The 16,722-nt window shown below is 45.8% G+C and overlaps 1 protein-coding gene across 1 annotated transcript in view; it reads right to left on the reverse strand.

Annotated features, from left to right (window-relative positions):
- Positions 1-16,722, reverse strand: part of IGFBP4 (insulin like growth factor binding protein 4) — a 324,466-nt gene that overhangs the window by 26,926 nt on the left and 280,818 nt on the right. The window contains exon 3 of the mRNA XM_078645512.1: positions 5,255-5,383. Within this exon, the coding sequence (XP_078501638.1) occupies positions 5,255-5,383 (129 nt within the window). The remainder of the gene's footprint in view (positions 1-5,254; positions 5,384-16,722) is intronic.

The following is a 16,722-nucleotide window of genomic DNA, read 5'->3' on the forward strand; positions in this document are numbered from 1 at the left end:
ACCAAGGCGACTTGCTTGCCGAAACACGTCAGGTGCTGTTTATGCCTACCAGACACTCTCCGCAGTGATTTATTTGACAATAAAATGCGGTGCAAGCATTTAGGAGTGTGCATCTTCCATTTCACATGGGAACTTGTTTTTGGACATATATGCACACCCACTCAAACAGCCACTCACTCACCCATACAGTCACTTACACAGCCACTCACCCACACATACAGCCACTCAGACAGCTACTTGCACTGATACACACAGTCTCACAACGTCTCACAGAATTTATGTTCTAAGTAGTATCACTCATTGGTAGTACACAAAGTATAGTAATTTAACTTTGTAGGAGCTTAGTATATATCTTTAAGTCTCAGAAACGTTTACAAAATACTACACTCATTGGTGATGTCATCTGAGATGTCATCAGTGATGTCACTGACCATGTCATGAGTGATTTATTATGTGAGGTCATTGCTAGGGTTTATTGATCCGGCCACTCGGCAGGTTATCATTCAGGCCTCCCGTCTGTCTAGATTGGACTACGCAAGCTCACTATACTTAAGACTGAGATTCTGAGACTTCAGGGGTTCAGAATGCGGCGGCTAGATCTCTGCTTGGCCTCCCTAGAACTTGCTCCACCTCAGGTGCTATCCGACGACTACATTGGCTGCCGGTGGCCAGCAGTGTGGAACTTAAGTCCCTCTGTATTGCTTTTAAAATTTTGAAATCTTCCTCCCCTGGTATTTTGGCTAACCTGCTCCTACCCTACACACCCACCCTCCAAATCCGGTATATGGGTCAACATCTGGCAGCTATTCCTAGGGTGAGGAGGGTGCTTGCCGGTGGCGCTCCTTCCGTTCACTGGCAGACAAACCTTGGAATTCTCTCCCACTGCGCATCCGCAGTCTGACTAAGTATTTCGTTTTCCGTAAGGCACTCAAACCCCATCTATTCCCCCACCCTAGGCCCTGTGGTTCTCGTCTTTGTCTCCCTGTTTGCTGCTATTAGTGCTGGCACGCCCCTTTGCTGGGGCAGCTGCGCGCTCTAACAAACTACTTAACCTAACAATAAGCAGTGCATTGCAGGGGCCTAAGTTATAGTTAGCTCAGGTAACTATAACTGCTGAACTTCACTGGTTTTGTACGAGTAAAATCTGAGCCTAACTATAGCGTCCTTTGATTTTTTCAGTGAATGTCTGTTATTTTTTGTAATGTTACTTCCTAACTATAACGTCCCTGTAACCTTTGGTTGTTTCAGTGAATTTCTAAGTTTAAAAAAAAAAAATCCTAACTGTAACCTGTCACCTTTGAGAGTGGGTGTGTGAGTGGCTGTATAGGTCAGTAAGTGGGTATGTGAGTGGCTGTATGGGTGTGTGAGTGGCTGTATGGGTCTATGAGTGGTGTGTGAGGGGCTACACGGGTCTGTGAGTGGATGTGTGGATGTCTGAGTGTCTGTATGGGTCTGTCAGTGGCTGTATGGGTCTGTGACTGGGTGTGTGAGTGGCCATATGGGTCTGTGAGGGGGTGTGTGAGTGTGTGTGCCTGTGGATCGTTAAGATGGTGTCTGTGGATCTGTAAGTGGGTCTATGAGTGCCTGTGTGGGTGTGTGAGTGGGTGTGTGAGTGGGTGTATGAGTGCCTGTGTGGGTCTGTGAGTACCTGTGTGGGTCTGTGAGGGCCTGTGTGGGTCTGTGAGATGGTGTGTGAGTGCCTGATTAAGTGGGTGTAGATGTGTGAGTGGTGCTTTGGATTTTGGGCCTTTGCATATTTAGGGTTTTTAAAAGGGAGAACCATGAACCGCTCTCACCAGAAGACGACAAGAAAGAACCCTCTCATCACAGTCACTACACATCAGATTTTGCTCCAATAGATCAGCAGTGAATTTACCTCTATTAAGGACTACTAATTGATTTTCAACGTGGAATAGGAGTGGTAACACACTGCCTTTGCGAAGGTCAAGAAGTTAGGATCATTTGTGCTTTACATAAGTGGAGCTTCAACTGGGGAACCTGCTGTGTTTATATTTGTGAGTGCTTCCCTTTCAGGTTTAATTTCTGTGAAATGAGCATCAGAGCTATAATGGAAACTTTTTTTTCAAAGAGGTGTCCACAGGTTTGCAGCAAATGTCTACCCAACTGGAATACTTTCTACTGGTTAATTAGTAAGTGCTACCTCGTTGAGTAAATGTCTAGTGCATATTCTACACTACAGCTGTGTAAAGGACCGCAAAGGAATGTCTTCAGTGACCTTTTGTGCATGTGATTTCGGCAATGTGAAAGTTACTGTAGCGTCTTCATCCACAAATCTGTGATACCATGAAACCTCATCAAGAGAACACGAGACTACAAAGAGGAGAATCTCCACCAAACAGAGGTACTTTCTCTTAACTATATGGGGTAAGTGCTTCTTTGTTTGGTGGCGATGTCCTCGTATTCCTCTGCATCAAGAACGCATCACCAAAATCGGCAGTAAATGCACTCGGGGGCCTTTTGGTAAACTGTCCATCAATGTGAAAAAGGCGGCAAGACCTTTGATTATTACTAAGGAAAACGGGGGTAACCAAACGGGTGGAGCTTGCAGATGTATTTGGGCATTTGCATACTCAGGGTAATAAAAAGGGAGACCCATGGTCTCATTTTAATATTTTTCCAAGGGGAGGGGCCTGTATGGTCCCATATCTGGGCCAATTTTGACCCCGGGGACCCTATCCCCAGAGTCTGGCAAAAAATCAATGGGGAGGAGAGCTTCGTGGCCCCCCTCGCTGAGCCGATATTCACCCTAGGTACCCCATCCTCTGGGGCCCGGCCTCTTCATGCTGGGTGCCCTGGATCCCACTCAAGCCACCCAGTCTCCGGCGTTGGGAACGCGGTGAGCCTTAATGCCCCTGTGATCCCCGCCGCCTTTCAGTCTTCAGTGGGAGCCGGCATTGCCACCACTCGCAGGGAGCAGAAAAAATGCTGCACCCGGCGTGTGCGACCAATCCTTTCATCTGTTTTGAAAACAGATGAAAAGTCCACTACCAGCGAGCAGGAGCAGTTTTCCTGCTCCCCACCCCTGGAGCGGACTTACTGTTTACTCTCACTCGGCAGGAACTGTCAAAGCTTCTGTCAAGAGAGATACAACAGCTGTCCCAGGGGTGGGCACCTCAGGACATAGGGATTCAGCCTTGAGTTGGCAGTCCCCATGACCTCCTTTTGTTTGCACAGGGCTGGCACCGGGGAGGTGTGGTCCCTGAAGTTGTACACAGCCCAGGAGTGGGTCCATGTGGACCCCCTCTCACTTTGTATTTGGCCACACCCCGGTATGTATGTGTTCCTGGGAGGTGGCAGTCCCCGGGACAATTAGGAAGCAAGAGGAGTGACCACGCGGCCCCTATTTTTTTATTCAGATGTCCCATGAAATCCGTTGGAGCTTTCAAAAGCCTGAGGAGGGTGCAGTGCGCCCTGCTCCTATTATAAAAATAGGTCCCAGTGGGTAAAACTTCCCTTGCGGAGGGAAGCCACATGCGCCCTTCTCCAAATTACACGTTTAAAAGCATGCCCTCAGGACCTCCTTTTGTTTGCACAGGGGCTGAAAAAAGAGAACAAGAGAGGGAGACCATGCTTGTTGTTTTTATTTTTGATGCAAATTCACGAATCAGTAGTGATTTTCGCTGCGAAAATAAAAAAATGCTTTTTGGCTCTGGTGGACCTCCTTACCAGGCCTAGTGGGTCAAGGTATTCCTACCCTGGTCACTTCTCTTTTTTCAGCTTTTTGTTTAGGGTTGGCTACAACTGAGGCCCTAAATGGCTGCCAACAATTGCTGGTTGAAATGTTGCCAGCCAATCAGATTTCTGCACGAGATCGGGAGGATTTGCGCCTCTAGGTATACAATTGTTTTTTTTAATATCTTCAAAACTACTGAATGGATTTACATCAAATAACAAAAGGGTTGCGTTCTGAGCCAGCACTTACCTTTCTACCAAATTCGGTGTAATTCCGGTCAGCAGTTCAGGCTATAGTCGTGTCTAAAACCTCTATGGGAATTAACATGGGAAACACACTTGTTTAAACCTCCCCCCTCTTTTTCTCAGCCCCTGCCTGACGGATCACCCCAAAACTTTCCATGCACAACTAGACAGAGTACGTACCTTTTTTGTAAAATTTCATGAAGATCCATCAAGCTGCACCAAAGTTATTAGCAAACCAAAAAAACATTTCATCTGTGGAAACTAGGGTGCTAACTATAACTACCTACTGGCGACTACCAGTTAGTAATATATGTATGTATATGTATGTGTGTGTAAGTATATATTATATATATGTGTGTATATATATATATATACATATAAATAAATATACACATACATATATTACCTACCAGCGATAGCCAGTAGGTAGTTACCTACCAGCGATAGCCAGTAGGTAGTTATAGTTAGGACCAACTTTTCCCATAGACAAAGCGTCTTTTGTTTTGCTAATAATTTTTCCACCATTTGACAAATCTTCATGAAATTTTCAAAATAAGTACACAAGTTAGTTTAGCTGCTTTCTTGAAAGTTTCAGAGTGATTTCCCAAGCGGAGGCCGAGAAAAAGGGGAGTCCCCCAAAAAATGTTCTCCAAGCAATGTCTATGGGCATTTTTCAATTTTTAGGCACGGCTACAGCCAGAACAGTTGAACGGAATTACATCAAATTTTGCAGAAATGTGGATATTTGTTTAAAAGAGAACTTTTTGTAATTTTGTGTAAATCTGATCAGTAGTTTGGGAGGTATTAAAGAAAGAAATTTATAAATATCTAGGGAGATGGAGCCTCGGTAGTACCCACAAATCCGAAGCCTGAATGGGAAAAAAACCGACCATACTCACACAACATAGCCACCCTGTGCACGGCTAAAGTAACTTGAGTAACTTTAGGGCACGGGTTATTGTTTCTTAACATAAGTATAACTGCAAGTATAGCTATTACTGCTGAATTTCTGTGGTTTTGTCTGGGTGAAATGTGAACCTAACTTTAGCGTCCCTTTAAATTAATTTTTTTCAGGAATATGTATAGTAGAAATAAATTGGTTAGATATGTGTGAATTAGATTTTATCAAGAAAACTGTGTAAATAATTAACTTCTTTATAAAAACATTTTAGGATCAATTAGTAACTGATTTGAAAAATTATGGAGATGCATAATGTTTGTACAATTGAAAAAAGTGATTTCTAAGCCCTGCATCAGGGATATCCAGAATATGTGCCCCATAGTATGTCTCTCAAAATGAAGTGCTGTACTGTACCTGTTTTGGGTGGAAGTTCCCATCTCGATCACAGTTGGGGATAGGAATAACCTGGAGATCTTCCTGTGTTCTAATCGGCGATGCAGCCAGTTTTTCCAAGGCCAAATGTAGTTCTCTGGCACATGAACCCTACAATGTAAAATGGCAGTGAGCCGGGTTGCAAAAACATGTACAATATACTCATGCAGGACACAGCATAAATGACGCTATCCCCACAGAACAGCTCTCATGGCTAATGCAGGAAAGTCCCCCTTTTTGAATGGTTACCCCCTAGCATTTTTACATAGAACTGATGCCAATCTGACTGAAGTATGTGCTGGGACCCTGCTAACCATGACCCAGCACGTGTGTTCTTTGCCAAAACCGTACCTTTATATCCACAATTGGCACAACCTCTGGCCCCATATAAGTCCCTTGTAAAAGGTACCACTGGTACCAAGGGCCTTGTGACCATAGAGAGTCCCTGAGGGCTGCAGCATGCATTATAACACCTCAGAGACTCCTCACCTGGGGCCCATCCCTGCCACTGCAGCCTGTGTGTCAGAGTGAGACCCCAAATCCAAAAGTTGACATGGCACCCACCCCGGGGTGACCAGCCTGTGGCACAGGTAAGTCACCCTTCTAGCAGGTGCCCTATACCACAGGTGAGGGCCCAGTTGCACAAGCACTATTTCCCTGCAGTGTTTTTGCCATTCACAGACATTGTAAGTGCAGTGAAGCCATTTTGAGTACATGGGCTGGGAAATTGTCAACACAAACTCCATAGCTCCATGATGGCTTTGCTGAAAACTGAGAAGTTTGGTATCAAACGTCTCAGCACATTAAGCCCACACTGATGCCAGTGTCGGATTTAATGTAAACTGCATTCAGAGGCCTGCCGCCTTTATTAGCTACCCCCAGCCATTTGCTGCTATCAGCAACTGGCTCCCATTTGTTCTGACCCATATTAGGGCGCGAGAACCGTTGGGAAAATCTAGCTAGGAAGGGAGGTGTGCCCACCTTTGCCAACCCCACCCATCAGGTGGAGGAGGCAAAGTGAAGCACACATCTCAGTACCCTCCATCTTGAAGATGAGAAGACTCAGCCACTTAGGAAGAGGAATATGCCCACCTCCAAATGGAGGATGGCATACTAGGGGGTGTAGACACTCCAAAGAAGGGACCCATTTGTCCAGACCTGCACACCCTGTAACGCCCCTAAATCTAGTATTTAGGGGCACCCGCGAACCTTACCTCTTCAGATTACGATGACGTACGAAGAAGGACCAAAGAGCTATGCAGCAGTGGAAGGAGAAGACGACAACTAACTTGGCCCCAGCCCTACCAGCCTGTCTCCTCATCCAGTGACCCTGCTCCAAAGAAACTGGTGTATCTTGCATCCAGTACCTCTCAAGAGTCTGGGCCACCTTCAACAAAGGCTCGTTTCTCTAGAGGGACACTGTTGGAAAACGAGGCAGCATCTGTGAGGCCTGCATAAATAACATGACTACATTTGTCCTTCACTGGGAACCAAAGACCCAATTGTAGCGCCTGACTCTCAGAGGGTAGCATTGCAGAGGAGTCTAAGGCTTACTCAAGGGAGGTGGTGTGAGCTAGTAATCACCATTTATAGGTACGCAGAAATAACACTCAATAATTGATTGTCCAGTGTAACCCTCTGTGAACTTTCTGCACACTGACCTTTGCTGCTACGGACCCTCTGCTGACCAACAGCCTCCCAGGAACCGAACACCTCGCACTGCCTGAGTCCTCCCGCTGCCGTGCATAACATCACAGACGGCCGCCGAGTGGAGGACTCGGCTTCCCAGGACTCCCTGCGGTGGCGCTCCCCCTGATCGTCACCATCGGCGCCTGGAGGCGCGATAAAGGTGGGCGTCCCTCGCAACGCGGGACGCGAGCGGGACGCCGGGCTAAGCCCGGGCAAAGGGCGGGCCGTCTGTGTCCGTCCGTGGACGGCTGAGGACAGGACGGACCCTCCCTCTAACATCCACGTTTCCTGTACAAGTAGGATTTCCTTGACTTGTTTGTTCTTTGTTACTATTTAATGGATTCACTATAAACATTGACTTTCGAACTGTATAGTTGCCTACCAATGATCTCTGCTACCTGTTACATACAAGCATAAAATCTTCACTAACATGTCTACCAGAGGCACCAGGAGCAAGACCGCTGCCGGAGCCGCTGCACTGATAGGTCCAATAGACAGTTTCATCACACGCACTACTGATGCTATTGATCTTAGCATCTCACTATTACAACGAAGAGTATCTCGGGACTTGGAATTTGCAAAACGCTCTTCATTAGGAAGTATTAAATTAGCCAGAACCCCTGGCAACGATACTACATCGAGAACTGAAGACACTAATGACATTATAGCCGTCCCTCACACCTTGCTGAATGAAGTAAATCTATCAGTATCGGACACAAGCACCAATTGTGAGTTGGACAGTGATCTAGAAAGATCTCCCCTTCTTAATGTGGCTTTAACTCCCGAATTAGTCGAGGACACCACAGAGAATGTACTGGGAGACACACAGGGGGGGGCAATTTCAATAAGAGCTATATCTCCCACCCAGCCCTTGCCATTGACTCGTAAGAAACGTAAACGCACGAAAGGGCAAAAAGGTAAAACCATGTTGGCTGATGTAGAAAATCATCACGACTCCCCCAATATAAATAACAGTCACGCTTTCAGAGAAAGAACTAATAATGATACAGACTATGATAACTTGGTTGAGCGAATTGGGGACCTTCTGAGCATATATATATCACCGGTCGAAACTAGGCTCGCTCGATTAGAGAAGAGAATTGAAGAGCTGGTATCTATGAATAAAAAATCTCCCCCTCCCCCTCTCTATAACGTGGCTGGAGCACAAAAAGCCAAACCTAACGAAAGCAAAAAAGCGCCGCCCCAAGTAATACCCAAAACTGGTGGACCTGCTGAGACAAAACAAAAGATTACAACTAATAAATCAACATCAGTAACCCCCCTTGTACCAGCTATGAGTCCTCCTCCAACGACCAGCACCGCACACTTAAAAAAAACACAAATGGGCACACAACATCTGCCGCAAATTTCCACTCAGGCTAGTAATACAACGGCAATAACACACCATCCAAAGACCCCTTCCGAAATCCCTTACAAAGCTAAGCAAATCCCTCCACGAATCACCTTACCACCAGAATGTGGAGCCTTTGTACTTGTCCTAGTTAATGTCCCTAAGCTCAAGCCAGAACAATCAGAAACTGTTCTATCATTAAAAAACAAAATACTTTATTGGCTCTCATTAAACTGTAATTTCCCAACGGAATGTGCAGGGGAAATTACACATGTACAAAGAGTAGGATGGATAGGCCCTTTGGGGAAAAAATTTGAGGGCGACTGTGTAACACTTAACTTTAGAAACCCTAAATGGGCAGAAAAGACTCTCGCCAACGCCCCTCCACCCTCTACATGGGAATTCAATACCACCTTGCTTCCCCTGGGCTACTTCTATAGGCATCTCCTTCCATCAAGTACAAATACATTACCAAACCCTATGAACTTTCTCTATGAAAGGCACTTTCAGCCTGAAAAGAAGACTCCCCTCTTTCAACAAAATTCCAAATTTGTTTATCCTACGGAAACAGCACAATGGCATCAGACTCAAAATTGTTTGCTTCCATCAGTCCATCCTTACCTTTCCACTACTTTACACCAGGATTATGGGGACAATCGGTGGAATCAACTAGTACACTTGCCAACTACTTCCTACAATATTCCTATTTATAATAGATACAATGCATTCTCTGGCTTAGACTGCAACGATTGACTTCCTACCCCTAGAGTCAACTGGGAAGATGCAGCCACCTTAGAATTAGGGGAGAATTTAGAACCCGGGGGAATATCTATCTCAATCTTACCGGGGCAAATAAAAAATAAGGACGCCTTGAGCATACCATCTCCTCCTAATAAGACTGGCTCACGAGTCTGTGCGGATAACTTAACCACCGCAACAGACCCAACTAATATTAGTCCTAAGCTGCATTTTACTTTTTGGAATATTGCAGGCTTAGTATACAAACAAACTAATCCTAACTTTTTGTCTCAATTGAATTCTAGTGCCATTGTCTGCCTCCAGGAGACCTGGGCAATCACTCCTATACACATAGCGGGGTATAAAACATTTTGGTCCGCTGCAAGGAAATCCCCCTCGGGCAGAAATAGTGGTGGCCTTGCCACCTACATTTCAAACACTATACAAATGGAGGATATTGCACCTCTTATAATAAAAGACAACTTCCAACTCATAATTCTAAAAAAAAGAAAACAAGAAGTGTACATATTGGTAAATTTCTATAATAATTTGTCGCAAACTAATTTGCTAAATACCCTTACCGAGATTGCAACAGTACTGCAAGAACAAACCACAAAATATGCAAAAAATTCATGTATAATAATTTGGGGGGGAGACTTCAATCTCCATTTATGTATGAACAGTAAAAATACTAAATGTGGCATTATCGATGAGGAGGATATTAGCATAACCCACTTCTCACACACCGTTGAAGGCGAGAAAATGAACGAGGTCATGGCTGAACTACAGTTAGGTTTTCTAAATGAAAAAAAAAATCCTCCTGCTTCCTTTTCCCCAACGTTCAACGGAAGAGGATTAACAAGTCTGATAGATTATATACTAATATCTCCCTTAAATGGGACAGCTATCGATTGTTTTGAAGTAGTAAAAAACCCACTGAGTGACCATTTTCCAATAGTTGCATCCCTTGCGGAAAATACACCACACAAACCCAATAACATAATGACCGTATTAGCCCAACAAGAACTTACAATTGGTTCCATGAATGGTTATACACTTAAATGGGGGAAAATTGATAAGGAAGGCACAACTAACAAAATAGTCAAAAACTGTAGTGCCGAAATTAAGAACTGTCTTGACCTGAACCTACAACCAAAGGTGGTCATTGACAGTTTTAATACCGTTTTGAAAAATATACATAAAGAGCTAACTAGGACCTGTAAGCAAAAGTCAGAAATAAATAAAAATAATAGCTGGTTTAATTCGGCATGCACAAAGGCACACACAAAACTAAAAGAGGCCTTGAATAAGGACAAGAGGGATAGAGCTGAGATCGGTAGATTAAGGAAAGAGTACGCTGTCGCGATCAGGTTAAGAAAACAAGAGCTAAAAGTTGATCTATGGAATCGCCTCAGCAAAAGCACAGAGTTGAAGGATAGTGCAATGTTTTGGCACACAGTAAGGTCACCGTTTTTAACAAATAAAAATGAAACACCCTCCATCGACGTCGCTATAAGCGAAGATGAATGGGTGGCTTATTTTTCAAAAGTTTTTAGCAAAGACACCTTGATAGACATTGACCACCCAGACCCTCTAACGCAGGTTATATACCCAATAGACCTACAATTCTCCCACAAGGAGGTTCAATTGGCATTAAAAAACTCAAAATCTGGCAAAGCCCCTGGTCCGGATGGGGTCCCAGCCGATGTTTTCAAACATCTACCAGATCTCTGGTCCCCCATACTGACCAATGTTTTAAATGCAACACTAAAGGTAGGGCTACTAGATTCTTGGAAATCATCAATACTGGTCCCAATCTATAAGAAAGGGGATCGAAATATTCCGTCCTGTTATAGGCCTATTTCCCTCCTGGACTCGCTTGGGAAGATGGCAGGGCGGATCCTTCTTAATCGACTTCAGGAGTGGGCAACTGACCATGGAGTAATATCTGATATACAATATGGTTTCCGTGAAGGCCTAGGAACAGCAGACCAAGCACTTAACCTTTCCCTCCTAGCGGGTAAATATACGGAGGCCAAGGGGTCAACACTATACATGGTCTACGTCGACTTATCAGCGGCGTTTGACTGCGTCGCTCATTCAGCATTATGGAACATCGTGCTGAAATTGGGCGTTGACCCAGCGATTGTTGATTTCCTGCGTGAAATGTACACAGGGACGACAGGCAGGGTAAGATTTGGGACCAAGGGGGAACTTACAGGAAATTTCAGGGTGGAAAAGGGGGTCAGACAGGGTTGTGTGCTGGCCCCCTTTTTATTCACTGTCTACACTAACGGACTGGAAGCCGCGATGCTCCAAGGCAGTAAAGATTTACCTACAATAGCTCGTCGGCAAATACCTGCACTATTATATGCCGACGATGCTGTCATTTTAGCAAGAACCCCAAATGAACTCCAATGTGCACTAAACAGATATTGTACGTTCATGGCTACCCTAAATCTAAAGCTAAATGTTAAGAAAACTTACACTATGCAAGCTGGGAAGGGATCTGGGAAGTGCCGAAGGTTGTTTGTAAAAGGTGAACCATTAGATAGAACGGCAACCTACCCATACCTGGGGATAGTAATAGATGAGAAGTTCAAGTGGACCCCAGCGGTTAATGCCAGGAAACTTGCCTTCTTGAGGGAAACTGTCTCACTAAAAGCATTTTCACAAAAACTGGGCCAACGTCCAATACAAGTAATGCAGAAAATTTATAACGCTAAATGCATATCTACGGCAATATATGGGGCAGGAATATGGGGGTATGTAAATGTTGAAGCCATTCAAAAAATTGAGAATTCCTTTTTACGATATTTACTTGCGGTTCCAAGGAATACCTCCACATATGCATGTCACTTAGAATTGGGACTAGACTATATAACAGACATCATAAAACTGCAGCCAGTTATGCTATGGCGCAGAATATGGGTTACAGAGCAATGCCATTTAACGAGATCCATCATTGAAGATATTCTGAGTCTCGATCAGTGTAAAAAAATCAAATGGATAACCTACGTCAAAGCAATTCTTGAGGACTTGGGCTACAAGAAATATTTTGATAATCCTCTCAGGATAAATGAAATTTCTAAGGCGGATCTAAAAAAAGAATGCCTTACACATCTGAGACAGTTACGCCTAGTAACCGAGATCCACAAACAATCTGTTCAGAAAGCCATACTAGTGCAGACTGTTTTTGAAGTTGAACCTTATTTGTTATATAGTCTAACCCAATATGAAAAAATGCTGCTAACTCGCTTAAGGTTTGACATGTTTCATTTGCTAGTTTCCTTTCCAACCCAAAACGACTGGATGTCCACACGGACATGCTGCCCATGTGATTTGGTATCTACGCAATCAACCATACATACTATTCTATTTTGCAAATTTTTTGTGGAACCCCGTAGGCGTTGGCTACTCCCCATTTTAAAACTCTGGGGGCTTCGCCAATGCCGTCCTGCGTTCTTGGCATTACAACATTTAGAAAATGAAAAATATGCTAAAGCAATTGCACGTTTTCTTAAATTCTGTATTCAACATCGTCGCAACCTATGAATAAGATCTGATTAGGAGAGATACAATGAACGCCCACAAAATCTCTAGGATCTAAGATGAACATAAATTGTATGATATATCTTGCTGCCTCCTTTTTATCAAATCTGCTTTTTTAAATGAATTTTAATTGCTTTTAGTATTTTAAAATTGTGATCTTAATACATGATCAACTTTGTAATTTGTATTTTATGAACTTTTATGGTGTTCTTATCAAATGAACTACCGAATAAAGTATTTTTTGATTTGATTTGATTTGATTTGATTTGATTGTCCAGTCTGTACTTTGCTTTATAAAAGTACGAGTACATTTATTAAACACACACACTACTCAAAACTATGCACCAATTTACAAATATACATAAGCTGTTGGAATTACTTTGTGGCATTGCATAACATCTCCACCCCTCCCGCAGGGGGGGTGGGGTCTAGTACCACCACTCCCATGTATGCACATCATCTTGCCCCCAATGCAGTTAGTTGAACATAACCTGGAGCGAGGGCCCTGCGCACTGGCACCATCCCAGTACTTCACATTACACATGTGACCGTCAGTCCCTCTAAAAGAAATAACCATAGTTAATGCATTGCTGGTGCAATTACACCTCTTCACTTCCAGGGGATGCCCTTTTCCAGACATCCCCAATCCAGCATGTCACTCCTTGAGGCAGTCTCTAGCGCAGCCCCAACTGTAGAACAAAAGTTCCAGCCATGGGGATGCAGACGACTCCTTGCTGAGCCCTTGAGCGATTATTCTTCTTAGTCCCCAGGAGAATTAGGGAGGGACTTCTTCACGTTGTGCTGGGGGAGACTGCACTTCTCCAGCAGCTCCCCCTGCACCTTGGCACACACACCGCGGTGTCCCCATCATCCTGGGGCCACCACACGCCGAAATCACCAGGTTTCCTTGCCGGCTTCTGTAAGCCTGGCAAGGCATTATGCCGCGCTTCTGCCCTTGCTGTGAATATTATAGCAGCGGCTCTCCCGCTGCTCTGGGGAGAGCTGTGCTGGCCCCGGCAGCCTCCTGCCGTGTTTCCTGGATTCGGTGGGGGGCCTGGTCCCACCCAGACCCCCAAGGTGAGTCAATCTGAGGCTCGGGGAGCCCACCCCCGACCGCTCCGCTGGGTGGTGGGGGCCCGGTCTCAACCAGGACCCTGCCGCTCCTCTTCTGCTTGCGGGGCCCCGGTCCCACCCGGGCACCCCGTGCTGATTGCTGAATTGCGGGCAGCCCGGGGAGCCCACCCCCGGCACGCACCCTTGTGTGTGCCGCGGGAGCCAACGTGTGCATTCTGGTCTGCCCGCTCCGGCGGGCAGACGCGGAGGCTGCTCCCTCGCTGGCGGTTCGTCGGGGGGAGTGTGACGGTACTCCCCACCTCCTCCTCACGTCAGGGCCCGGGGATGGGGTCCCGGGCCCCTTGGTACATCTTCGCAGGGGGGGGCGACGGTGCTCCCCCGACTTTACTTCTTCGGGGGATGGGGTTCCCAGCCCCTGAGCACTTTCACAGGGGAGCGCGACGGCGCCCCCATACTTGACTTCTTTTGGGGGCAGCCCCCCGGACCTGACCCACCTGGGGGCAGGTCATGGACCAGTGGCTGAGCCCCACGCGCTTCGTCGTCGGTCCCTCCAGAGGTCAAAGGTCGCCTACCTTCTGGGGTGGGGTATCTCGGCCCCCAGGGATCCGATTTGGATGATCTTGGCCTCTTCTTGCTCCTTGTGGCGCTCCTCAGCCACTGGGAGCACTCTCTTGCTCCCTCCTTGTCTCCAAGAGGGTGCACTCTGCAGGGTGCGGTCTTTACTGGCTCCCTGCGCCAGCCCTTCACCTGCTCTCTTGCTGGGCCTCTCTTCTCCCTGCGCAGAGGCCCCTGCTTCTGCGCACTGGCCTCTTCTCCTGGCGCTGTTCAGGATCCTGGGGGGCAGTCAGGGGGTTCCTCCGTCCAACAGCCCATTGCTCCAGGCTCGAGCACCTTCTGCCTCAGCAGACCACACCCCAGAGAAAGCTTCTCTTCCTGTGCAAGCACTTTTTAAAAGTTGAGCAGGGAGCTGGCAGGAAGTCTTGGTCTGTCCTATCAAACAGCGACACATCACTTCACTGCCCCTGCTCCCTCCTTCCTGCCCAGCATCTGGGTTTGTTAAAAATGGCGTAGTCTAGGGTCTCTTGCCACATGTTCTCTGAAAAAGCCCCTTCCCCCCTCTCTGCCTTTCCTCCTTGGTGCAGCCTGGTGCCTGGCACACAGTGATAGCTGCTGATGGATGAGCCTATAGCCCCACCCATCTTCTCTTCGTGGAGACGAGGCCTTAGCTTGTGGAAGAAAGGTTATCAATCCATCCTGCTGAGGTCAGCCCTCGGCCAGGGTCTGGTTATGGCTTGCTCAGAGAAATATGACAGTTCTGGATGACCCAAACGCAGTACAATTATGACTTTGGACTCTGCAGAATACTCTTTCTCACATCCGTTACAGGGGACTTTAGTGCGTGTCTGGAATCTGTAGGCCTTATGAAAGTTACTCCAGCCCATGGGCTCCACAACCCCATAGGGGAATAATGAAGTGAAAAACAGTAAAACACACTGACTCTCCCTGGCATGTTCCTTCTCAGTGTATAAAGCCTATTCCATGTCACCACCCAATTCTGCATAAGTCTTGCCACACCATTCACTCTGTAGCCGCTCTTGGACTGCGCACACTAGAAATCTCCCCTGCGCATCCCCTACACATGTGCACACGCATGTACACCTGTGTCTGCATGTAACCAGCCCAGTGTCCCTTATTCCAGCTGCTGCGCCGTGGCCTGGTCAAGCCAGGGGGACACCAGTAAAATCCCCATGCAGTCTCTTACATAATGAGTTTGCTGTGGGTGAGTCCCTACTTATGAGGCTCCTCACAGTAAAAGCTCAACAATTCGGTGGTCATAAAGCAAAAAATCCAGGCAGCCCATAGTGTCAGAACCACCTTCTTTTTTGATTCCAAATCTTTTTTTATTTAAGAAGGCAGAAGGTACAAAAAAGAAAAGAAAAAGCAACAGAGAAAAATGCATGGGTGTACACATAAGATACATACATGAGGATAATGTAACCTAAGATACATATCATGGGAGAAATATATATAACAAATCATAAACAGAGAGTTCTCAGTCGGTAAGTAATGAACATAATATCCATACATATGAAATTTGATCCTGGAGTACGGTTATAGTATGAGATAGAAAGAGAAAGGAGAAAGGAGAAGGAACAAAGGAAAACGAGGGGGGAAGATAAAGAAAGGCTGATCCGAATGAAGGCAGAAGAAAAGAAGAGACATCAGCAATGTAACATATTTTAGTAAACGTAGTTCAAGACAGCGGGATCACAGCGCCAATATCTGTGTCTATATGGGTGACAGAAACGAGGTATGTATCAAGAAAGTGACAGCTAGTCAGCCTAAGGCGGATCGTAACAAAGCTCCAATGAGTCAAGTGAACTCCAGAGTTTAGTGTGTGATTTTCGCCAAGGTGAGGAGTGGAGAACGTCATTATCTGCACCCCTCAATGAAGCCAGCCATTCCTGCCAAATTTTGAAAGAAACATCGGAGACACTCTTCCATTTACTCAGGATGACTTTACACACAAGTGTGAGCATAAGGTCCAATAGGTGTCGATCATGCTCATTTGTTAATCTCGGATCTGTTGCCCCCATTAGCCGGACGGTAGTGGAAGATTCATTGAATATAATTATAAATCTTATCCCAGAAAGTCTGGAGCAACGGGCATTGGAAGAGCATATGGGCCAGGTCACCAATGTGGGATTTGCAGCTCCAGCATAGGGGGCTATCAAGGAGTTTGAGCTTAAAAAGTTTGTCTGAAGTCCATTACGATCTATTTATCAACATGAATTTGGTCTGAGAGAGTATCGGAGATATTTTGTTGGAAAAAGGGGTAAGGTGAATCTTATCCCAGTTGAATATCATACTAGAGGAATTATTTTCATTTTCCCAAGCTATCTCGCACTTCCTATGTGCTTTCTGAGGGTTAGGGGAGAGTAGTTTGTAGATTTTTGAAACCATATGGCCCAGTGGCATGAGTTGAAGAAATTTATTGCAAAGTGTAGGTTAGTGTGGCAAGATGGCTCTGGCAGAGACAAGGGTT

This window comes from Lissotriton helveticus, chromosome 5_1 (assembly GCF_964261635.1).
Source record: "Lissotriton helveticus chromosome 5_1, aLisHel1.1, whole genome shotgun sequence".
Lineage (NCBI taxonomy): Eukaryota > Metazoa > Chordata > Amphibia > Caudata > Salamandridae > Lissotriton > Lissotriton helveticus.